The sequence below is a fragment of the Pimephales promelas genome, chromosome 16, assembly GCF_988280905.1.
Source record: "Pimephales promelas chromosome 16, fPimPro1.hap1.1, whole genome shotgun sequence".
Lineage (NCBI taxonomy): Eukaryota > Metazoa > Chordata > Actinopteri > Cypriniformes > Leuciscidae > Pimephales > Pimephales promelas.
In genome coordinates, this window is record NC_142784.1 from 17879019 (window position 1) to 17905227 (window position 26209).

Below are 26209 nucleotides of genomic sequence, written 5' to 3' on the forward strand. Positions count from 1 at the left end.
GCGCAACATGTTGCAAACCTCATCACGCATAATTAGGCTACCCACGAGTCACGACCATAGTAAACTTTTGTTATAATCCTTCATGCAGATAACGTTACCCTACAGAGCGATTTCAGGGAATGCAAGTTAGTTTAAGACACGTACGGATAGAGTTCACGAGATGAATATTTTATACAAAGTGTGGATTCACAGAGGAGACAGATAAACCGCTCCAAAATGACAGTCGCCAATATAAGTGAATAGACGTTGCCTACCTGTGAGAAAGGACTTTTATAGACTACTGCTCCATCCTAAAGTTGCTGCGGCTGCGATGAATTCTCGCACTTGCCTCGAGGTATGCGGACTCGGAGCCTCTGCCTCGTTACGACTGTCAATCAAACAAGTAGTGTGAAGTCGTAAGCTCCTCCCATTTGTTAAGCCCCTCCCACCGGCAGCCCTGAACCTAGAACTTACCGGAATGTCTATTTGTCAGTCATTGTGTCTTTACTTCACAAACATAACGATATAGTTATAAGTTATTATGTTAATGATGTCCACTCAGCCGTTTAATGTAGAAAAATAAACACTTTTCCATCTTGAATGGGTTTGTTGACCGGGTAATTACATTGTCCAGCTTATTACACGTAGGACCTACGGCTACTTAACAAATACATGGACATTACATATTGATATCTTTATTACCATTTTAGTTTAAAGCTTCATCTCAAAGGTTGTATGCTGATTATAATTTATAATTCACAAGATCCGAGGCCTTTCTGCCGATGGTAACGTTAGTCGTAGTAACCGGTTTGAGACACAAGGTGGCGGCAATTAAACGATGAAAAAAAGGAGAGACTGTGAAGTGAAAGCGAATAAAATGGTTTGCCATAAATTACACAACTTTGAAATTTGAGGCCATTATACAAAAATATTTCACAAAACATTTTTTATTGTAGTCTAATAATTTTATAACGTAAAGGGATCCATCGGTTTGTTTACTCTATTGGTCTATTTTTTGACACAAATACAATAGCCTACAATTTTTTTTTTAATAGCCTATAGGGCTACATATGCAAAATACAAATAGCCTGCATGCCCACTGTTGGTTGTTAAAAAACAATCTACCCTCTGTCAATGTATACATCTTACAAGATCAGTGTTTGGTAATCTAGCAGGGTCATAACATATTCAGCCATTTTAAAGCTTTTTATGATGTAGGCAACTGCAAGAGTAATGTAAGGCTATATCTTGCACTTTGTTTTATCATTCATATCAAACCATAACATTTAGATATTTGATCTAATGTAGGTCTCCATGATTCTGTGATTGTAATCACCAGCAAAGCGGCTCCATCATCTTTAAGTGCTCCGGCTCTCTGAAAACTCTGTAGATACACTACAGACAAATGCAATGTCTATAATATAGAATATCTTCTTCATCTATAACTGGAATCCATGACTAAGATAGATGTATGTGGGTGGTAGTAAGAAGACCGCAATGGATCCTTGTAAATAATAGAGCTGGTGAAGCTCTTTTGGTCCTGTTTGAGTCTTGGCTGTCTATGGCACCATAAAAGTTCCACCTGCTCTCTGAAGAAACTGGTGGTCAGCGTGTACAGGATGGGATTCAAGGCACTGTTGATGGGAAGGATGAAGATCACCACCCATGATGTGATTGTTCCTGATAGAGACATAAGATAAGACGAGATAAGCAATATTTTCCTTTAGTAAAATATTGAGTGCATTATGGTCAGGGTTCTGTCTGCTTTATAGCCTTTATTGTTTGGTGAGCTCTGACACTCCTGGTTTGTCATGTTGTGTATAGTCTGGTTTGTTGAGCACATGGCTTGTCATGTATTTGCTTGTGCCATGTGCTCTCCTGTCAATTGTCTAGCCCCCTCCTATCTTATTGCTGGTTCGTTGTTTATGTTCCCTTAGGTTTCCTGTTTTTGCTAGATGCCCGTCTTGTGGAGTTTTTATTTACTTAATAAATATCCTTATTCCTGCACTTGAACCCTCGCTTCACTTTACCATTCCATGCCAATTGTTTGTTTAGTTTGTTTAGTCTTTCATGTAGTTTTGTAAAATCTTAGTGGCACTTATAAAATACTCATATTAATATTTGTGAGCACATTTTTGCGTTATTTCATTTAAGGACCAACTAACCTGGTATCTTAACTTCCAGCAGGGAGAGGATTTTGACCAGGAATATGGGAATCCAGCAGAGGGCGTCAGAGAACACGATGAAGAAAAAGCGATGTGCCACAGCCACATCCCTGTGCAGCGGTCCACGCAGCTCTGTGGCATCAATGCCTGTTTTGTAGATGGAGTAAAACATGCTGGAGTAGGAGACGACAATGATGAGGAAAGCCACCAGGTTAAGTCCTATAAGTATAAACATAAAACTCTGATTGTAAAACAGCATAATGAAAACGGGTCAAGGACATAGGCTACTGTGAGTGTGACTAAAGGTTTCTTAAAGCTGTGCATACAAGGAAACGGGAGGCTTGCAGAACTGGAGCAATCGTCCATAAATTAAATGTTGCAACGTAACATGATTGCGGAACAATAACTGTAGCAAATTATTTAATAAACCCTTATATTCGTGTCATTTCTAGATTTGGTCTCATACTGTAGGCTACAGCCTCCCCCTACCGGACGTATCAGGAACAACAGTGGCGTATATCTGCCCGTTTTAAAGAATAGGCAACAATTTAATGGCCGGGAAAATAGCTTTCATCAATTCAGTATGGTTGGTTTCATTAATAAAATAAATGAGTGCCGTCATCAGCACCAGTTAAAAGAATATGTCACAAAAACAAGATAGATATTCTTCAGATTACTGAGGTTGAGACATTTCTGTTTTAAAGAGGCCAACTTCCACGTTTTTTTCTTTTTCTTTGTCCACATTTGTTACTCAAGGTTTCCTGGTTGAAAATAGCCTCAATTAAATTTTTAATTTGACGTATCAACGTATTGACGTATCAACAATCTTACAGAACTCAAACTTTTGAATGGTATCTTAACATCAACAAGAAATCCACTAAACCTGTCCAATAAATGTGGGCAGTCATGTTAATGTGACATCAAGCCAGAAAGATACATTTTTGTAGCTTATTTTCAATAAATGATCTATATGTGCTGGGAAGGCTATTGGATGAGAGACACTCTTTTTATTTTAAAAGAACAAGGGAAGATTTGACTCCTTTAATCTTCATAACTAAATCAAATATTGTTTCACCATTGCCATCAACTCACCAAGAAAAATTCCAATGGAATATCCCTTTGCAATGGGCTTTTCCAGATGCTCAGAGTGAAGAGGGAAACACACTCCATTGTGTCCGTAATAATTCCCAAACATGTCCTCATTAAGCAGAGGCACTGCCGCTATAGAGATTCCTAGCAGCCATATGGAAGTCAAGACGGCAAATGTCTGGCACTTGTTTGGTCGCAGTTGGCTGAAAGGGAAAACAATGACTAGGAATTTCTCTATGGTCAAGTAAGTGAGCAGCATGACGGAAACCTCGGAGGACAGCATGGCCAGGAAGCCAATAGTACGACACTCCAGGCTCTCCATCCACAGCTTGGCGTTCTTGTTGTACTCGCCACGAAACTTCACGTCAAAGACCCCCACAAAAAACAGATAGACCCCCATCAGGCAATCTGCACCTAGGGATAAATGAAGCATTGTGGTAAATAGCTTTAGCTATTACTCATTCATTGGATAACAGAAGCAGAACTCATTATTGAACAAGTAGCTTCCTAAAAGCCCAGATTTACAATTTGGTCTTGTGCCAGAATGTTGGAGCTATATCCTGCACATATAAATTGTTATTTTAAAAAGATAAATCACAACCCCGGCAAGCCAGAAATCAATTTTTACGAGGCATAGCACAGGTGCGTGACCGAAGCACATGGTAATAACATCGCAGGCTAAAGTAGGAGCCTTTCCCATGCCAAACACGGGTGCATTAATTAATGGCACCAGCCCAGGAACTCCAGAGTTAGAATTGATGACTGAAGGTGATTGTAATAGAGAGCGAATCCTGTGTGAATAGAATTGTTACAGGTTTATTGATTTCCCGTCCAATCACAACAACCTTTCGAGCTGAATGTCAGGTGGGGGATTGTCAACAGTGGGTTAAAGGAGACAGACAGCAGGAGGACCTGGAGAAAAGGGTTTTTAAACATCTCTTCCAGAACGAAATGATATTGTCCAATGCGGAAAGCATAATTGGACAGAGATCTTCAGTAAGATGAAACCAACATCATTATTATTCATTAAATCACCACAAGATAAATAGAAAAATTAAGAAATAGCTTGCGGTATGTAATGTGCCTTGATGTTATTGAGAAGACTTTATGGGTGCTGGAACACTTTAAGGTTATGGGTGCAGGAACATCATTTGAGAGCATGGTGTCTTAGAAAAATGTTTATTTGGATTGCCAGCTGTTTCTGCTTGCGTCACATTGGTTTCATAACAGTCAGCCAATTATAGTACGAATAAACCCTGAAAAACAGATTTCTGTGCCCTCTGGTGTCATTAATGCTGGCATCTTAAAAGACCTGGTATATTCAGACCGTATAATAAAGCATATTTAGTGTTTAATATAATGTGGGCAATGGTAAAATGTATGCATCAGGTACTCACAGCACAAAACCTTGATGCAGAGGGCATGCAGGTTGTTCTCAGCTCGCAGGACAGTCCGCATCCCGATAACAAAGAGGTTCCCAAAGCAGGTGATAAAAGCCATGACCCACACGGACACACGAAGGACCACGTTGGCAAGCAGATTCTCAAAAGATGAGAGACCGTCTGAGTTTGGTTTACACTTCCGGACGTGTGGGGCGTAAGAGCAGTACTGGAACTTCTTGAAATATCTGAGAAGAAAAATATTGTATTAATATTCAATGTGTTTGCAAATTTCTGTGATTCTAGTGGCACCCGACGTAATTGTAAAATATAATCAAACTTATTCATACAGCTGGTAGTACTATTAACTGGTATATTATATTAGATTTTATTCATTATATTATATTATTATAATTTATTAAACATTTAAAAGTAAAAATATTTGTTATTTTTGTATTTTGACAGTAATTTAAACGCTTATAAAGACGACCCACTATTATCATGATATCCAGTCTGTGGTCAGGCAGACCACACAGCACCACACCGAACCCAACCCCAACACCCGCCACTGTATGCAGTATATAAAAAAGTTTTTTGTTGTGTCCGTGTGGTTGCCGGTGTCCATGCCGGTGCCATGTTTCCATGTCGGTGTGCTCGTGTCTGTGCCTGTGCTGGTGCCGATGTGTCCGTGCCGATGCGAATGTCCATGTCCATGCCGGTTTTCCATGTCGGTGTGTCCGTGCCAGTGTTTGTGCCAGTGTCTGAGCCAGTCTCCATGCCATTGCCCATGGTGGTGTCCGTGACCGTGCCTGTGTGTCTGTGCCAGTGTCTGTGCCGGTGACCGTGCCGTTGCCCATGGTGGTGTCCGTGACCGTGTCAGTGTGTCTGTGCCGGTGACTGTGCCGTTGCCCATGGTGGTGTCCGTGACCGTGCCTGTGTGTCTGTGCCAGTGTCTGTGCCGGTGACCGTGCCGTTGCCCATGGTGGTGTCCGTGACCGTGTCGGTGTGTCTGTGCCGGTGACCGTGCCGTTGCCCATGGTGGTGTCCGTGACCGTGCCGGTGTGTCTGTGCCGGTGACTGTGCCGTTGCCCATGGTGGTGTCCGTGACCGTGCCGGTGTGTCTGTGCCGGTGACTGTGCCGTTGCCCATGGTGGTGTCCGTGGCGTTGCCCATGGTAGTGTCCGTAACCGTGCCGGTGTGTCCGTGCCAGTGCCGGTGACCGTGCCGTTGCCCATGGTGGTGTCCGTGCCGGTGTGTCTGTGCCGGTGACTGTGCCGTTGCCCATGGTGGTGTCCGTGACCGTGTCGGTGTGTCTGTGCCGGTGACTGTGCCGTTGCCCATGGTGGTGTCCGTGCCGTTGCCCATGGTAGTGTCCGTAACCGTGCCAGTGTGTCCGTGCCAGTGCCGGTGTCCGTGCTGTTGCCCATGGTAGTGTCCGTGACTGTGCTGGTGTGTCTGTGCCAGTGTTTGTGCCGTTGCCCATGGTGGTGTCCGTGACCGTGCCGGTGTGTCCGTGCCAGTGTCTGTGCCGGTGTCCGTGCCGTTGCCCATGGTGGTGTCCGTGACTGTTCCGGTGTGTCTGTGCCGGTGTGTGTCTGTGCCGGTGTCTGTGCCATTGCCCATGGTGGTGTTCGTGATAGTGTGTCCGTGCCGGGTTTCCATGTCGATGTGCTGTGTTGTGTTGTGGTTGGTGTGCCAAAAAGTTTAAGTTAAGTGGTGTCAATAAATGTGTGCTGTTTTTTTTTTTTTTATAACATTTACTTGAAGCAAATGTTGTCTTTTCCCTTTATTTTCTTGTCAGTTTGCACTAGAATGCCTTGTTTACATTTTTTAATCACAAAAAAAATTCTTCTCCCCATATCACCCTACAAGTATTTAATTTGTAAACACAATTTGTCAAAGTTTCAGGTCTGCAGGTCTGATTTAAAGGTCAGATACTCACATGTAAGAGAGATTATCCATGGTCCTGAACATGCTTGTCTGGATATTTGGGATCTCCACTCCCTCCAGGCCACTGCAGAAACAAAATATTGACATTTTAGCGTCCAAGAGCCTTTGGTTATTCCGCTGACCTGACCATTATCCGGTCACCTATAAGCTCTAAGCCTCGGTGAATACTACAATCTGGATGGTCTGCCGTTTTGTTTTCTTGTTTCATCGTCAATATGCGCTATAGCCCGAAACAAGCCCACAAGCACTAACTTGACTCGAGAACAACCTTTGTTGTGTAGCTACTACAGCATATCAAATTAATTTTGTTAAAAAAAAAATCTCATGAAAACCGTAGATAACTCTGTTACTTACAGAGACTGGAGCTGCCGTTTTGTTTTCTTGTTTTATTGTCAATATGTGCCATAGCCCAAAACAAGCCCACAAGCACTAACTTGACTCGAGAACAACGTTTGTTGTATAATACAGCATATCAAATTTAATTTTGTTAAAAAAAAATCTCATGAAAACCGTAGATAACGCTGTTACTTACAGAGACTGGAGCTGAATTAGATGGTTAAATTGGCCTGGGTGGATGTGGTCCAGTGGGTTTTGGGACAGATTCCTACAAATGAGAAAACACAGCAGGACAATAGTATGTCAAATATACTTTATAAAGACCTGCACCAGATTTTCATATTTACATTTTTACATTTGTGTTCATCAAACTGTTACTCACAGAATTTGCAATGAGGGTAAATCCTTGAAAATGCTGATTGGCAGTTCCTTTATCAAGTTACTGGACAGATCCCTGCAAGTGACAAGGGCATGTCCAACAATAAAATAATTGGTAAAACACTAGTGCCTTCTCTTTTTCCTCATTTCCATGCACACACTCATTCAAAGCAATGTTTCATTGTCACTCACAGGTCTCCCATCATGTGCAGGGATTGGAAGGCTTTCTCCGGCAAACTCTTGATGAGATTGGCTCTCAGTGACCTAAAAATGAGAAGACTTAAGGTAATAAACCTCACTGAAAAGGGGGTCCTGATTTGGAACTTGTCAGCTAAACTTTTATCAGAGAAACTGACCTCCAAGAGCTTACTCTATATGACTTGGTACTACTTGGATCAGCGAACATAAACAAACAAAGTTTTGAGATTTTTATAAAAATATTCAAATTGTTATGATAATATAATTTGTACAGAAAGATGGTGTATTACATTTTTTTTTAAATGTACTATGTAATAATCTTAACTATACACCTAAATTTCATTCTAATGTCTAATGTCCTCTAACTTCAACTGAATAAGGACACTGTATTTAATAATACTTACAGCACAGTAAGATGTTCACAGGCGTGTAAAGTTGACAAGCCCAACGTCATAATACGATTCCCCTCAAAATCCCTTTAAGAGAGCATGCCATAAATTGACGAGTAAGAATTAATAATGCAAATGAAAATGCTGGATATACAAAAATTTCAGTAAATACAGGCATGTTGACATGTACATGTGACATATACAATATTAAAAGGTAGCCTAACAGTTTAAGGCCTGAGACTGTTTGGTTACACCAAAACACATCGGCGTATCAGTGAAATCCAGCCGCCCTCATCCTGTTGCTCTTGTCAAATACGGACACCATGGCCAAGGAGAGAATAACGCTGCATTAGCAACAGAGTACATACTGTTCTTGTACTCCACAAAGATGAGAGAATGAAGGATGAGCCCCAGGTAGCATTTAAACCTGCCTGGGATCTTTAAAGAGCCAGGAAATTAAAGAAGAAAAACTAATGCTTCAAGAAAAAAATGCTACAGACGTACACTATATGTATATATATATATATATATATATATATATATATATATTTGTAAAAAACAAACAAAAAAACATACTTTTATATATATATATATAAGTATGTTTTTTTTTTGTTTTTTTTACAAATATACAGCGAGAAAAATAACATCTGTGGTGAACATAATTTTGATATGTTTTGCTCTATAAGGTAAAGTACACACACCCATTTTGTAAACACAAATCTTGAAGCTGTTATGTTTCATTTAAATAAACATATGTTTCTAATAAGTAGATGGGAACATTTGGGGTGTGAGTGTGTGCAGTTTAATTTGTAGAGCAAAATGTTCAAGTATTGTCACATTATGCTTCGCAGATATTAGTTTACTCATAAATTAAAAAAACAAAAAAACAATTATAAAACCCGTAGGGAACTCTTGAGTGAACTGGCGAATTAGTCTACTGGGTTTTGACGTCATCACTGCAGCACTCTTTTGAGCTCTTCAGTTTTACCTATGGTAAATTAACTTGTAAATGAATCTAAACTTCATGGAAAGCACTTTCAATTTTTAATTTGTGTTAAATTAGCTATATAAATAACATAAAAATACCACTGAATATTATAATATCTTTATTGCATTCTACAGGCCAATGTAGGGGACTAAACTCATAACAAGTGCTTCTCGCTATTTTTGAACTGTCTGTCTCCATTGGTATAATGCAAAAATTGCTAAAGACAACATATTTTACAAATAGACCTATATATCCATTTATAAAAAAATACAGCAATGATGCTGCCATCTTTCTATAGTTAATTTCACATTTTGACCCCCTCGACAAAATAGTGGATCACACAATAAATTAACTATTTATCCATGGCATTTGATATTTTGATTTTCATTACTATTTATGTTAAAAAAAATTCTTTAATTTTTTTTAATTTTTTTTTTTTTTTAATGTGAGCCAGAGACCTCGCGGTCAGCATCTTCCTGACTGAACTGAAAGAGAAGTGGATACTTACAGCCAGCTGAGTAAGGGCATATGGGTGCAGAGTCTGGCGGGGGGGAGCTGTTCTAGAGAGGTATTTACCATTGACCTGTATGGAATTTTAAATGAGGTGAGCCATAACATCACAACCTCGTACAGACATAAAAGGCAAATTAACAGCACTTCATCAATGAGGATGGATGAAGACTTACAGGAAGAAGAGGGAACTTAGGCCAGTAAATGTGTTGGCTGTAATTGTTGTTATGGGATTGTCATCCAAAATCCTGAAGACAGAATAACATTTCAAAACTTGCAAAAATGTTCCTAAACCATCAGCCAAACCAATTTATTTCATAAATGAATAACTTGTAGATTCAGTGCATACCATTTAATTTGATTTATTTTTTTTTAATGAAATGAATATCCTTCAGCAAGGATGCATTAAATTGATAAAAGGGGACAATAAAAGTAATTTAAAATATAATCATATTTCACAATATTACTGTTTTTATTGTAACTGCACTGTCAACTGTTTTGATAAAAAATGCAGCATTGTTGAAATATTAACAACCCTAAATTGTAATAACATGCTATGGATTTTGAATCTATTTGAATATACAGTACTACAACAATAAAAGGGTATTAAAATTTATTAATACAGATTTTTTTCTTGGTCAATATATTTAATATGTATTGTGTACTTATGCACAAAAATTAAAGTTAAAAACAGTCATCTACTGCTGTAGAAAAACATTTTAGTTATAATGTAGTCTTTATGACTCTTTATGTAAACAGCTTGTTGATGGTTGTACTCACAACCACTTGAGTTTATGAAGATCGCTGAAGACTCCAGGTGAAAGCAAGGAGATGCAATTCTGGCTCAAAGATCTGCAACACAAGAACAAGAAATTATGTTGATCTTTACTCAGAATGAGGGAAGTTTTAACAAAGACAAAAAAAATATTTAGTTGTAGGCTATTCACTGAATTTAACCTGTTAACCTTCAGCTCCACAAGGGGGCTCACAGCTGAAAATGACATGCCTGGATAACAATGCCCGAAGGTTAACTGGTTAACTTTTATATTTGAGGAACTTTACATCTGAACTGAGCTGAATAATAAGAGTATGATCTTGCTGCTGCTCCTTTACAGCACAATTTGATTGCGTTTGCATCATAATTAATATTCTCCAGTTCATTGGCTGCTTTGAAACAATTTAAGGGTAAAAATAAGGGTGACTTGAATATTCCCTTGTTAAATGAGGAAAAACACACACAAAAAAACAACTTACAGTTTTTCCAGCTTATATAGTCCACTAAAAGCGTGAATGGAAACAGCGAGAATGCAATTATCTTGGAGAAACCTGAGGAAGAAAAAAAAAAAACAATCAGCAATTTGGTCAACAGCTGGTTGTGCTTAACAGATTAACCAAACTGATGGTTAAACACACATATATATATATATATATATATATATATATATATATATATATATATATATATATGTGAAGAGTTCAGATGCAAAAGCCTCTAAGTGCCATTTGAAATTTTCTTCTAGAATGATAATTTTTATCAAGCTTGTATATTTAAGTTCAGTGATTTCACTTAAATGGCAATGATAATTACCTATTAATTGTTATTTAAGTGAAATTACTGAACTTAAATATACAAGTTTGATAAAAATCATCATTAAAGAAGAAAATTTCAAATGGCATTTAGAGGCTTTTGCATCTGAACTCTTCATATATATATATATATATATATATATATATATATATATATATATACATACTGTTTACTATATATAGTAAAAAAATCATGTTTGTTGAAGGAGGGACTCAAGCCATATACGTAGATATGGAGCCCCCCTAGTCCCACTTTGGCAAAAAAAAATTAATTATAACTATCTCGTGGCCTCAAGATATTAACCCGTGGCCTCAAGATACTATCTCGTGGCCTCAAGATAGTAACTCGTGGCCTCAAGATATTAACCCGTGGCCTCAAGATACTATCTCGTGGCCTCAAGATAGTAACTCGTGGCCTCAAGATAGTAACTCGTGGCCTCAAGATACTATCTCGAGGCCTATCATTGAATACTTCAACAACAAACATTCATAGTCATGCCATCCATCTGTATCCAAAACTAAATGTCCCCAACCAAAAAATCATCTAAGAATGAACACATTTTTTGAAAACTGGAGGCGCTGAAATGAATGCCTCATTAGGGCAGTTTCCACATTCTGTGCCAGTGACAAGTGAGCGCCATCACATTGTAAATGCACATGTTGTGTTTTCTGCACAAGATGACAGTGTCTGCTGGCTCTTTACAGAACATAGTTATTTTTGGGTCATCTACAATATTATATATATATATATATATATATATATATATATATATATATATATATATATATATAATGGCTTTGAATTTTGAATTAGGAAATTGGCCATTTATAATTAATCATGAAATGTATCATTTATATAAGAAAAATCAGTTTACCTACATGGAACAGAACCTAAACATTGATGTGTAGCTACACATAGTTCTTATGGTAAAACCTTACTCTCAGTCTGAATGTTTAGAAATTATCACAGTTTCCACAAACATAAAGCAGCAATTGTTTTCAACACTGATAATCAGAAAAAATCTGAATGTTATAATGATTTCTGAATGGGTAGTGGCCACTGAAAATTCAGCTTTTCCATCACAAGGAATAAATTATATTTGAAATTGTTATAATAATTCACAATATTACTGATTTGACTGTATTTTTGATCAAATAAAAGCAGCCTTGTGAATTAGAGACTTTAAAAAAATCTTATATTCCCCAGACTTATGAACAGGAGGACCAATCCAGACACGTAATCCAAAATACAGGCAATGGGCTCTATGCATGGCGGTATTTCCGGCAAAGGATTAAGGATGCTCGATAACTTCCGCCGATCGTAGAGTCCAATGCAATACCGAGAATTTATATTGAATTTTATACTCCATGGTTATAATAAAGAAACGTTAGTCTCAAAAACAGATAAAACAGGCACCCCTCGTTGTGTTTATGCTTCTTTTTAAAATTATATTAAATAAACATAACTATATATAAAATTACATCTAAACGTATGTACGTTTCGTTTCAAAGACGAGAGGACAGTAAATTTTGAAGACTCTGCCATAATCCCGTTTTCCTCGGTTCTCCTCCGCTTAAATCTCCACAACCGGAAATGGACGAGCATCCTTGCGTCAAATGCGGAACTTATGCGTGCATACAGCCCATAGGTCAAAACACAGGTAAGCAGTCCAAACAAACAAACAGGCAAGGTTCAGAGGCAAAAGAGTAATCCACGGAAAAGGCAAGAAATCCAAGAGCCAGGGGAAACAGTTCGGAAATGAAGTGCAACAACATACAACACTATGCAGTGAGTGAATAAGTGAACATGGTATAAATAGGATGAGACTAGCAGGGTAATGAGAGACAGCTGGATGCAATCATCATGATGAGTCCGGGCATTGCGTTAAGGGAAATGTAATTTGTGATGGAGTAATAAAAAGTCTGGTGTGGAGTGCCCACCTGACGCCTTTCAATGTGTAGGCTACTACATTAAATCACCATAGAGCAACACATAAAATCCCAGCTTGTGGCATGCTATACAGAAACCTGCCAATACTGAGATTTACAAGCAGCAGCAAGCTCAATCTAAAAGGAAGGCGACCAGGGCCTCATCTTAAAAGCTTCAGTGGATTCAGCAGAAAGCTGACCATAAATGTTAATCAGTTTCATGCAGGAGCCAATAGTTTTTGTACCACATAAACAGGCATTGGCTGCACAGGTTGACAGCTCCATTATAAGCCTCTGTTTTTATTTGCGGCTTAAGCAAAGCATCCCATACCAAAGTTGTCTTCGGCAGGTCTTATGAAATCACAATGATAGCCAGCTTTTACAGATCAAAGGAAATGAATGCTTATTCATACTTACAGCCTCTGTAGTTTTATGTATTTGATAAAGGCTTTATTGGGTAACATGCGAATCTCGTTGCTCTTCAATGATCTGTTCAAAAGCAAAAGAAACAGCTAATTAAACACTAAGTAGTGTATGCTTACAAAAATTTGCTTATATTATAGTCTTTTGTTTAATCCAATGTATTTAGCACACTAAAGGTCTTTCCACTCTTCAAATGTCTCCCCATTCAAATGTTTGCATGTCACTGCTGTTTTACTGAATATAGCCTACTATATTCAGACCATAGAGTAAAACTATCTCTTTTTCATTCCAATAACGTTATGGTCTTGTTGCTCACTGCAGAGAAAATGAATCGGTGGAGCTATATATATATATATCCAACCAAACCCTAACCTACCCACAACTCAAGCACCCCATTAGACATTCAGAGAGGAGGAGCTGTCAAACATTTGACTCTTGAACGTGTCAAGTGGGTCAAGTCAGTGTTGGGAAACGAAATTCGCTGCATGAAAGTTTCTGACGCAACACACATCAGTGGGCAAGATTTCAGATCTTTTTTTTTGTTTGTTTGTTTGTTTGTTTAGCCGGCCGTGCGGTTGCCAAGGAATTTGGCTACTTTTAAACAGTTTTTTGGGTTAAAGGTTGTTTAGTTTTGTGATGGAGTTTATGATTAGGCTACTATAGTGATTTTCAAGTTGAAATTTTTACAACTCACCGCATCAGTGGCCCTGCAGACTGACCCTGCTCTAGAACTTATTACTGGGTTATGGTTTTTTGGCTGCCTTCACATGCTATCGGAATGATCGTATGGTTTCCTTAGTCGGAATTGGACATGAACGTCCTTTCAAGTACATGATTTTAAGTACTATGATTTTAAATCCGGAGTTTCCGAGTTGGACGTGCCATAAAATTTATTCATGGCGGAGAGAAGAATAATTGCTCCTTTGACTGTTTTTCTTTATTCTTTTTTTCTTCCCACAACAGCTACATCGCCTTGTCTTGTCATTAAAGTAGTGCATATTTACTTATAGGCATTATCATTTCAAGCATTATTTTTGACACAATGGAAATATATAGCCTATTTGACAGAAATTCCAGAATTGTCAGCAAGCTGAATCTATATAGTGTGGTGAATGTTTATATGGTTGTCAACGAATGGGAAGCTACATTTTATTAAAATTGAAATATATATTCAATACATTTTGGCTTTAGTAAGATTTCCCCAAGAATTAGACAAAATAACCTGGTGTCCTCCACGATTCCTATTCTTTCAGACAACAAAGTACTATGCGATGAGCTTGTAATCACAATTTCAGAAGTGGGAAGTAGGACATTTCCGATAGCTTGTGAAAGCAGCATTAAATCTTCAAGCTTAAGCTAATGGAAGCTAATTGCAATGGAAGGTTGCGTACAGGAAAGTAACATTCGCTGACACCTGTGGAACGGATCTCAAGCTGACATGCACACAGTGGATCTCATTGTTAATGCACTGGCAACGATCAGGATACCGCTCCACTTCTGCAAGACAAGACAGGAAAGAGATACATATACACACAAACATACATTCATTCAATTTGGCAATATGGAAGTTCTGTGCATGTGACAACCAAAATATAGTTAAAAATGAACACTGATTTACATTGTTGAAAGTAAATTAAAATTAGGATATTATTATATTACTATATTAAAGTTTAAATATAATTTGACTTTATCCACCTTTTTTCATTCTATGACCCATGCTGCTTTTCACAAATTATGGAAGTACTTTCGTTAAACGGTAGCCTAAACAATTAGCAAAAGGTTCGCCATATTTATTCGTCAAATGACATTATATACTCACCCTTTAACCATTGAGCATTAAAAGGAAATTTAAAAGTTAAGCATAAAAAAGTTACTACAACAGACAATGAAATATGTATAGGCTACCCCAATAGCTTGCTTAGCCTACTTCAGCAGAAACAGACGTGTTAAATACCACTGTTGTGTCTGAATTATGTATACAAGCAGATGAACGAGCAACAACATTTTATATTAGATTAAATGGAGGATTTAAACTGTGACGAGATGATTGACAGGGCAGTTTACAGTGATAGGATGCACACGACAGATCTGTCCATTAAAGATGACGAAGTAGTATGTCCCAAAGCTTGCCTATACTGTTTTGCTACACACTCAAAAGTATGTACTTTTTCTTCACATAAAGATACTTTTAAGGCGTAGTATCAAGTAGTAGCGACTTTGTCCAAAAACACACTAGAGTATCCCATCATGCACTATGTTCGGGAACTCATGCGCCCCGAAATCGCGGGATGTCGAGGAAAATATTGCACTGTGATTTAAATGAATTAGATGCATATAATTTGGTAATAAAAAAGTGTTGTATGTTTTATTGGTGCAAAGATAATGGTATGTGTAGGCCCATTTTGTACAATTTGTAGCCTACGTATTTTAAGAGGTGGATAATTTCTCATACGAATAAGGACGATTTTTCAAAAAGCGACACCAAGAAAAAGCCATCCCTAGCCCCACTCCTAAACCTACCCATCAATGGAGACAAACTGTACGAAAACATACTAGTGAGGTTGTATGAATTCGTACGAATTAGCCACCTCGTAAAATACGGACAAATTGCTATGAGATTGGATTGGACATTTAGATTTTAAAGCATGTAAAAACAAACCTGGAAAGAGACCTGAAGATTTTTTGAGAAACAAAAAGATTATTTGTGCATTCCAGTGAATTATTCATGGGATAGATAGCTATCATAAATTATATCACGAGAGCATAGCACAAATGCGCAGTATTGGCTATGCAGTATTTTTTTTTCATATGGTTTGATGCGGAACACAAAGGAAAAACAAAAAATCAGGAGGAAAAGAATCCAGCGACTGAAAGAGCTCATTGTAACATATCACATTAAAGTACCAAGTGTTATTTTATTCTCTTGACTTCAGAAAAGTACATTTTACAGCTCATTCAGTCTAACTGATGGATATGATTTTTTGTAGTGCAACCTTACGATTTGAAATTATCTGTTTCAGTCTTTTTGAGTAAAACTTCCACAAAACGGATGTGCCTCCCATAATCTAAAATGCAGCAGTTAAGAAAAATGTGGATACTGAACTTCTATTGAAGGTGACATTAAAAATTGCACTTGATATATTTGGCATAGGCCTAGTTTAGGCAAAGTTGTTTTGCACTAATACAAGCAGTCTAGAACTGGACTGTCTAAATTGTGTTTTTGAGACTGCAAGACAGCAATCACAAGAGGTTAATGATTAGGTATTAGATGTAAATTTACGGCACTCTGTAGAAAGCTCTTGTGGATGAACCCTTTTGAATGTCTGGTCGAAGAGGTCTGCCCAGCCACTGTTATCCCCTTCAGAGAGATGGACAGCGATGAGATGACGAGCACACAAACACATTCACACAAAACACATAGACATAGGCATAAGTTCATAATTGATAAAACAATGATATGATATTATATCAATTTTAAAATATACTGTTCTATAGATCAGTCTATGGGGGCTAGTTGTCACTCTTACACTTTTATTCATTGTTTATCTTGGGAAAAGACAAAGACTTCTTGCCTACAGAACATCAATTCCACCATAATGACTATATGTGAGATGTCTGTATTTGTAAAAAGCTCTTACCACAATTGTCTTCATCAGCTCCATTGGGACAGTCATTTTGTCCGTTGCAGTGCAGAACCTGTGGCAGACAAATGCTTATATTGCCACATGGAAAGTGACCCAGCTGACAGTCTTCTGAAGGCCTGTGCTCCAGCCCTGCTGCTGGGACAATATACACGTAAGAAATCACTTCGAACACTTCATGCGTATGCTAATTTTCTGCTTTCATATGTTAAGGTAAAATTCAATGTCATTCCGATATAAAGATCCTTGTCGGGTGGTAAATGCAGCTATAATACTGTCTTTCTTGTTTTTCTTCCAAAACCTTAGGCATGAGTTTGCATGTGATTATTACAACAACTTTTACATGTCAATACTATAATGATATTATAGTTTTTTGAGGATATTGGGGCTTTTAAGGCTTTAGTAAAAAATATTATTATTGTTTTATTTATTTATTTTTTTTACAGTAGTTATAATATATTTATTCAGTTTTTGAGCATAGACCTGAAAATGAAATTTCCAACTTAAACTTTCCTAAGCATTTACTGTAATGCTTTGGAGCACAGGTTTAGGTTTAAGATGATTATTGGCAGATTATTGATAAAAATTAAAAGTTAACGTAAATGTAAAGTTTTAAAAAGTGAACTTAAAAAGGGTAAAATAATTTTACATTTATTGTTATGGAAACTGCACAAAAACACTATTTTCAATTTTTATATGAAATATATATTTTCCAAAACACATTTTATGAGAAAATCAAAGTCATAAATCTAAACAATTGTGTTGCAAACTTGACCTTGATATTTTTTTTTTTTTAAAGGCGCAGAACTTTTTAGGCGCAGGACCAGAGGGTTAATCAGACTGCTAATCTAATCTGCTTTCCAAATGCCATGAGAAAAGGGACAAACAGTGCAGATTGTCAAAAATAAATACATTTTCTTTGAGATAATTGATTCATACTGATTTATATGGTGGCACATGCTTCAGAAACAAGAATATTAGGTTGGAATATTCATGTGAGTGCAAATTTGTAATGCAAATCTACTTTTAACTGCAATTACAGGTGTAAAATAGAGAGGAGAAGAGAGAGGTGAACATTGAGAGTTCAAATCATAAACAGATCCATTATTGTATAGATTTCTTAAACTTATAATACTTAATCATGACTTATAAAGACAAAAATACTTTTGAGAGAACTTGATTAAGGGTAAATTTTCCATGACCTCTGTAAAGTGTCTTTCTATTTATTAAAAGTCTCGGAATGTCTTCAATAAGAATTCAGCCTTCGAGTTTTAGACATTATTATGCCATCCATCTGTGAATTCAAAGGAAAAAGAAAACAGCTTGCTGTCCCTTAGGATCTTTTTTTTTTTTTTTTTTTTTTAGATATCAATATACAATCTGACTTTTGATGGAGCCTGCATGAATCATACAGCAAATCATAATATGTTCATTAATTTGGCCAGAGGAGAACTGAGCCTGGTTTCTTCCAAGGTTTTCTCTCTCTCAAAATCTGTCACCTGGTAGAGTTTAGGTCAGTTGTTTGGTTGATATTTATAAGAACCTTAATATTAGTAATATTATCGTTTTGGATATTGATGAAAGTTTGCATCTGCGATGAAACAATCTGGACAACTTGACTATGAGGTTAACAATCAATACTACTTGAAGTGTAATTTTATGAATTGTGTAAATCTCTATCAAATGTAGGCAATTTTGTTTTGGTTTGGTTCAACGTTTATTAACTAACGTTTTGAGGGAATCCCATCTTCCTGTGTCATACAGATTATACACTTAAAAATAAAGGGGGGCGGGGGTCACAGTGATGCCATGAAGAACCATAAGTGGTTTCACAAAGTACCTTTCAGTGAACCGTTCTTGAAATAGCCACTTATTTATTATTTATAGAACATTTTAATGATCTAAAGAACCTTTTACACTATAACATTGTTATAATTGTTACTTTTCCACATGATTGAACATCTTGTGCATTGGAAACATCATATGGATGAAAATGTTCTTCACGTTCATCATTCATATGTTCTTCATTGCAATAAAGTCCTTTTTATTTTGAAGACTGTAGTGGATCCTGTTCCTCAAGAGCAAATGAACTGACCTCATTTAGCAACATTGCCAAGAATAGTGATAAAATGTATTTATAGAATAAATCTAAAAACACTGAGGGATGTGATGTATTTCATATTAGTGATAATGACGTGAACGTGATCTTATTCAAATTAATTTGGTATTTATAATCTTATTCACTTGATGCAATCAAGTCCTAACCTAGGGCGCTTGCAGAAGTTTGACACCCCTGAGAACCACGGGTCCAATTTAAATAGGCTGCTACGGCAGCACCGTCTCTCTCTCAAGACTATTCATTATCCCTTAAAACTAAAATGTATGTCTAACATTATGGAATCCAAACAGCAGAAATCTATATTTGTTTTTACATTATTTTTTTTTATTTATTTTTTTTTTACATTTTGGATTTCAGTGTTCAACACATCACACAATTTACAATTTGTATAGGCTAAATATTGGCTACACATCACATCACATAGCTACACATTCAATTTACAGTGAAACGAATGATATGATAATGATATTTATGAAACTAGGACACCAAAATAGCCTAACTTTTTTAATTATATTTAATTAAGATGACCCAGCTCAGCTGTCATTTAAAATTTCTTACCTTTGATTGTTGTTATCGATATAGAGAAAAATATCCATATCGAACATAAATCCAAAGTAAAAAAGCTCACAGCAGCAGATTGAACCGATCTCATTGTGGCTTTCGTGCCAGTCGAACACATGAGTCCAATTACATTTGATCCAAACACTGAGGTGGAAAAAAAAAATCACGATATCTGTCTCGGCAGCTTCCTTTTACTAGTAAGGAAAAAATAGAGCGCGTTATTTTGTGAATGAACGAGCAACCATGAGTCTCAAAGGGCAATTCAAAATCGTCTCTCACCAGACAGGGATTTTGCGTCAATACAGGTGGAAACCTGTCACATTTTACCGTGCAACAGTTTGTCCAGCGGGGGAGAGAGATAGATAGAGATAGAGATAGAGATAGAGAGAGAGAGAGAGAGAGAGAGAGAGAGAGAGAGAGAGAGAGAGAGAGAGAGAGAGAGAGAGAGAGAGAGAGAGAGAGAGAGAGAGAGAGAGAGAGAGAGAGAGAGAGAGAGAGAGAGAGAGATGGAGATAGAGAGAGATGGAGATAGAGAGAGAGAGTTGCGTGACTCTATTGTGCGTCAGCCTCATCCTGTGGCCATTGTAAAATCATTTTGGTGAAGTTTTAGCATTTTTTTGTTTTAATTTTGAGCATTTTGTAGGGTTTTTTTGTCTGTTTTTTTTTGTTTTGTTTTTTAAATGCACTTCACGCATTACATTAATTCATAGGCTATACCACGAGAGAAGGATTTGTTACTTTTTTATTACAACAACAAACTCCTCGAATCCAGTCAAAATTTGTGTGTATTGGTGGTTCAAGTGTGAAATGTGAATGTGACATGTGAAAATGATTTTCTGGTCAAAATGACCTGTGACAAAGGAGACGTGCTAGACTGGATGCCACAAAATGTTTTGGTCGGGAAGTTCCATTGAGGAGTTTATGATCAGTAAAAACATGGTCGGGCCAATCAAATTGCCAGGGCGGGCTTTATAATGATGGACTGGACAGATGACCTGCAGTCACATAATCATCACTAAAGACCACTTGGTTTGAACTGGTTTACAACAAAAATGACTGCTGCTGGAGAATTGAGATGCATAGATTCTGCTATGGCGTCTGTTTTAGAAGAAATTTTAGTGCATTAATTTTAAAAGACAAACAGAGAACTGCAATAAAGGCATTTGTCGATTGTCAAGATGTGTTGGCCCTCCTTCCTACAAGATTTTCGGCAAGTTTAATTTATCAGCTGGCTCCAATGGTTGCTAAGAAGATGGGACGCAAAGAAATCCCAGTTGTCATTGTGGTTTCTCCTTTGGACACATTCATGGAAGACCAAGTAAAAGAAGCCACTGAAATGGGCATCACGGCAATGCAATCAAAATCCATCCAAAAAAAAAAAGCCATCGAGGCTTCAAACAATGGTGATGCTTTGTTATACTACTCAACATCATACCCATACTGGTAGTCACTGATAGTAACTCTAACCCTCATAAGCAGTGTATTTTTTAAAATAAATTAGATACTATTACTCATCATTTTGTATTTAAATGATCATTAAATTCACCATTAAAACATAATTTTGGCTCCCGGTCTCTTTTCTCCGAAGACTCAAATGTCGCGCTCCAAATGTGTTATAAAGTTCAGACAGGCCCGACAAATGCGAGCAGACTTCTTGGCTTTATTGTCGAGATCTAATCCTAAACGGAGAACTTGTTCGTATATACATTCACGCTTTCTATTTCATTCAAAAACGTTTTGCGAGTTTGCAAGTACTCCACGAATACTTAAATTCTTTTTGCAACACCGGCAAAGGTCGTTAACACACATTTTTCATGTAAATACTTATTTTCTTGGGTGCAGTTCAGTTCTGTTGACAACTATGAGTCGCTCAACATATGTCACTTGCTGCAATGTTCTGATTGGTTGTAGGTCTTTCCAATTGAGTGCAGATTTTTTTTTTCCTGGATCGATTAAGACATGCCTCATAATCAAAGCCCTATGGAGCTGTATCAGACTCACATTCTGAATAGAATATGAGTATGACGAAGTCAGGCTGGGGATGCCACATCTCGTTCCCCTTCTCACAGAACCAAGCTTCCAGACGTTCCCTTACGAAGTGGAACTTCGATGCGGCGTCTGGAGATATACACATATAGCTACTCTGCCATGCTAAGCGAGTGCTTGCCTTACTAGACTAAGTATAAAAGTTATAGCCCTTTTGAAAAACCTTCATCCCCAAAGGGCAGGTAAAGATACCCAAGTGTTCTAAGACATCGCACATCATTAGCCATGTCAAAAACTTGACATAGCCTTTCAGGGAGTAGCTGTTAAAGTATACTTTGATCTACCACTACTTCTCAAGGGATGAAAATCATGAAAATAAAAGACTTCCTCTCATTTCTGCTCAACCTCTAAGGCCTACAGAGGAGCAAAACTCTACTTAACCGTTGCGTACGCACAAAACAGGCCCTGAAAGAGGCTTCCAGCGCATAAGTTGTGATTTATAAAAACAAACTTGACGGGAAAATTTGCGCACATGCACGCAAACTCTTTTGGTTCAAATTTTGGAGACACCAATGGTGAACTGAGGGATTGATGGCAGATGAATGAAATGAAACATATTGAACTTGAAAAGTTGCGCATATACCCTATCCATATTGCAATAAACATATTCATAAACAACTTTCAATCCACATTATGCATCCTAATCATAAATGCGTGCATGTTCACAATACCAATTTAAATAAATAAATGGCAATAACATATCAAATAAAAGTTTACAAAGTGAACTTCCTTTAACTTTCATTTTGTAAGGCCGTACCCACCAAAGCGTTTTTAGCCAGCTGAAAACGCCAGACGCTCTTGAGAGCGTTTTGCCAGCGCAGCATTTTTTTTCCATTGAGAAGTTTTGTTGCTTTGATACAGAATATCCAAAGCACAGTTTACTTGTAACTGATTTCGCATATAATTTGTTTCATAGCCTACTAAAAAAAAATATTTTTCACCCACTTTGTTCGGTTAGCTCTGCTGGTTGATGTCGTTGTACAGAAAGAATGTTGTGACAGTTGGTCAGTGTGGTTTAGTCCCGCGTCTCCTGCCCCTCCTCCACTGTGATTCGACGGCTGGGTAAGAAGTTACAGTGATGAGCGCTGCGTTTTATCAAAAGATGAACACTTTTCAACTCTCGGCGACCAGTAAAAAACGCTGGGCGCTCGGCGCTTCAGCGTGAAAACAAACGCTCAGCGCCTCGTTACGATCATGGCGTTTAAAAAACGCGGCGCTCCCATTGAAAACAATTGAAAACATACAGCAGCCGCGTGGAAAAACGCTTTGGTGGACACACGGCCTTAGAGTGGGCGTATGGGTTTACCACTCATTGTCTGATTGGTATAACAAGGTGTAAAGGATTGAATGTGATTGCTGTTTACATAAATACTATGGTGACACTTTTGCATGATGGATGCGCTGGCATTGCAGGAGGACTATGCCAATGGCAGACTTAGGAGAGAAAGAGTATTTAGAAACATGAAGATTTCCTGGCCCACGATGATGACTGGCTCATAAGCCTATTTAGGTTCCCAAGAGCCATGGATCTGCAAGCTGAATTGGGGCCAACATTACGAAGGCCAACTGCACGAAACCACGCCATCCCGGTATCAACCCAAGTCCTTTCAGTTTTAGGATTTTTGGCAACTGGGAGTTACTAGCGGGAGTTAGCTGATGGGCAAGTTTACAGATATGATGACGTGATCTTTTTTCCTGTTTTCTTGTGGAAACTTATAATTCTGTTCATTTGACATAAGTCTGGGATTTCACAGCCATCCCTAGTTCCTTAATGCCTGCTGTTTTGAAAGGGATTATTACAATGACAAATTGAAATATACATTTTCCTTGCACTATTTGGGAACAGGTCAATATCAAAAGGCAATTTTCAGCAATGTCCAGATTCCCAAATGTAATCGGCTGTAATCGAGTAATGTAATTGGGTTACTTACATACAAATGAGCATAACTGGAAGATGATTTTAGGCTGAACCACCTGTCTGAAAAACAGATGTTCAGAAAAAACCTTTGGAACAGTCATCATAAAGCATATAAATTCCACACTTGACCTTTAAATGTGAAGTTTCATCACATTGAATAACCTATGAATGACTGTTATGACCCAACTCAAAGTCATAAGATAAAGATGACAATTCACAAGGTTTCAATAGAGAATACTTGAAGAGTTCAGATGCAAAAGCCTCTAAGTGCCATTTGAAATTTTCTCCTAGAATGATCATTTATCAAGCTTGTATATTTAAGTTCAGTATTTTCACTTAAATGACAATTAATAGGTAATCTTCATTGCAATTTAAGTGAAATTACTGAACTTAAATATACAAGCTTGATAAAAATGATCATTCTAGAAGAAAATTTCAAATGGCACTTAGAGGCTTTTGCATCTGAACTCTTCACTTATAAATGGGAATTTACCACTCACAAAGGGCCACATTTAACGAAACCCCATTTAGAAATTGCCCAAAGGTTGCAGGCAGGAACATAGCATGACATTACCCACGATACAGGGCATTAGTTAAAACATTCTCCTTTTCATTTAATGGGATGAATTTGTAGAGGATTTGACTGGAAAGAAACTCCATCTCATTAAGCGCTGGTTGGTGGTACAACTCCGCTGTAAAAAGACTAAAGGATTGTGCAGTGTTCAGTAATCACTTGACAGGAAGGGAAAATGAATAGGAGTCGTTAACCCTGCTCAGGGCGACTCCATGAGCGTCGAGCAAAGTGTCATTAAGCTGCCAGTCTGATCACAGCTATTTGACTGGTTTAATTTGGATAACCGTCCCCAAAACATCAATCATATAAAAGAGTATAATCATATCAAAAGATGCATAATAAATGAGCTAGAAAGGGAGGAACACAAAACACTGTCAAAAATCAATGGTTTCTGAAACTTGGCAATTGTAGACAAAGCCAGCCACTGACAGTTCACATGACATGCCAGTGGTGGCTCCTGCCAGCCAGCTGAAGATTGAAGCCCTACTGGATTATTTCAGGAGAAACTGACAGACAGGACTCTCACAAAGAAACATGGTGGCTCCCATCTCACACTATAGATCAAGATTATTTATAAAGGTTTTTGAACGACTAAACACACTCACTCGAGAATCGGAATATCAGATAGTTGATGACATGGTAAGCAAATTTGTGAATATTTCAAAGAAAAAAAGAAATAAAAGCATACATCTGTCATGCGTTATTGTGGCTGCGGTGCGTCACGTGACAAATAGGGGGGAACGTTCTAAAATAACAGTCACCTTGAAAAAACTCAAAATTCTGAGTCAGAATATTTTAAACTTAAGTGTGAAAGGGTTAATGTGCATCTTTTTATCACATGGTTTCTTGCTCACTTGCATTTGTGGTCCAAAGATGAACCATGGTCTTACGGGGTTGATACAGCACGGGGGTGAGTAATTAATGAGCTCAGTACTAACACTTTAAGGGTTGCATTAAAACCCATAACTTAAGTATAACTTAAGGTTTGGAAACTGTAACCTTAATGCAGACAAAAATAAGACGACATGGCTGAATTTATGGAACCAACTGAAGATCATTATGCGCCAAGAAGAATTTCTAGGGATAGGGAGATCACTTTGGACCATCTCAGCGATGAAATATTGTTGCAAAATACTGATTTGATTGACGTGGAATATTTGACATTGCTATCAAAATGTTGGTCAGTTTTGTAACTGTAAAGCAATAAACACTCTGACCTCTTGTAACCAAACCACTTCCATTCTATTGAAGTAGTGCCCTTTTTTTTTTTTTTACTAAATCGTCATCAGAGTTCATGCAGGCCACTTATAGTCTCAGACAGGTGTTGTTGTGTGAGCTAGGGAATGTTTCGATGTTTGTTTCAATAAAGACAATATAGTTTTATTTAAAGTTAAACATAAAGTCTAGGGTCAAAATATAAGGTAAAAAGAATAAATATAAATACACCCTCAAATCAATAAACTGTTGGAAACGTGGCTTGTAGAGTTGTGGAGATCATATGGGAACACAAAAACTCAAAAACCCACTCTTCAAACAAAGGAAAAACAAAAATGAGAGAGAACTAGACAAAATCCAGGAGCTCCTTAAATAGGATGACACAGGTGCAGCTGGTTTTCATTAGGGCAATCACACCCACCAAGGAGGAGTTGGTCCTAGAATTCTCATAAAAGAAACCAAAGAAACAAAAAAACCCCCAAAAAAACAAAACAAAACAGGGGCAGGTCTGTAACAACGACTGAGATACTCATTAGCATGGGAACATCGTTTGACAACTTGTAGATAATGATGTTCCTGTAAGTGATATATAAGTGAATATTAAGTGAATTATAATATGTCTTTTTGTCTAGCTCTGTGCACCAGTGCGGGCCACAACAATAGCTTCAATGCGGTCTCATTACACTCTAAAAAATGCTGGGTTGTTTTAACCCAATTTTGGGTCAAATATGGACAAACCCGAAATGTTGGGTTAAAAATGTAATGTAAAAATTTAACCCAACGGCTGGGTTAGTCCATATTTGACCCAAAGTTGGGTTAAAACAACCCAGCATTT

The 26209-nt window shown here is 37.5% G+C and overlaps 1 protein-coding gene across 3 annotated transcripts; it reads right to left on the reverse strand.

Annotated features, from left to right (window-relative positions):
• Positions 1 to 451: 451 nt before the first annotated feature.
• Positions 452 to 19983, reverse strand: rxfp2b (relaxin family peptide receptor 2b). 3 transcript variants are annotated; one of them, XM_089121119.1, is made up of 19 exons: positions 19901 to 19983; positions 19619 to 19815; positions 16939 to 17076; positions 16581 to 16658; positions 14692 to 14797; positions 13295 to 13366; positions 10616 to 10687; positions 10142 to 10213; positions 9538 to 9609; positions 9360 to 9434; positions 7879 to 7950; positions 7469 to 7540; positions 7281 to 7352; positions 7095 to 7166; positions 6555 to 6626; positions 4631 to 4860; positions 3237 to 3647; positions 2145 to 2363; positions 452 to 1659 (listed from the first exon to the last, which is right to left on the reverse strand). In XM_089121119.1, the coding sequence occupies exons 2-19, from the start codon at positions 19737 to 19739 to the stop codon at positions 1415 to 1417; spliced, it is 2271 nt and encodes a 756-aa protein (XP_088977245.1). In that variant the 5' UTR covers positions 19740 to 19815; positions 19901 to 19983; the 3' UTR covers positions 452 to 1414. The 3 variants fall into 3 exon arrangements, with proteins under 3 accessions (XP_088977245.1, XP_088977246.1, XP_088977247.1); XM_089121120.1 differs by having other exon boundaries at positions 3237 to 3641; positions 19619 to 19981; XM_089121121.1 differs by lacking the exons at positions 13295 to 13366; positions 14692 to 14797; positions 16581 to 16658; ... (1 more) ...; positions 19619 to 19815; positions 19901 to 19983 and adding an exon at positions 12633 to 12742.
• Positions 19984 to 26209: the final 6226 nt, after the last annotated feature.

What these genes read in the sequence shown, in the direction of transcription:
- rxfp2b (XM_089121119.1), bottom strand. Translation starts at nt 19,739, where the DNA reads ATGTGTTCGACTGGCACGAAAGCCACAATGAGATCGGTTCAATCTGCT. An exon ending in TTCCATTGGAATTTTTCTTG is followed by an intron (nt 2,364 to 3,236) that starts GTGAGTTGATGG and finishes TTATACTTATAG; the next exon opens with GACTTAACCTGGTGGCTTTC. An exon ending in GCTGGAAGTTAAGATACCAG is followed by an intron (nt 1,660 to 2,144) that starts GTTAGTTGGTCC and finishes TGTCTCTATCAG; the next exon opens with GAACAATCACATCATGGGTG.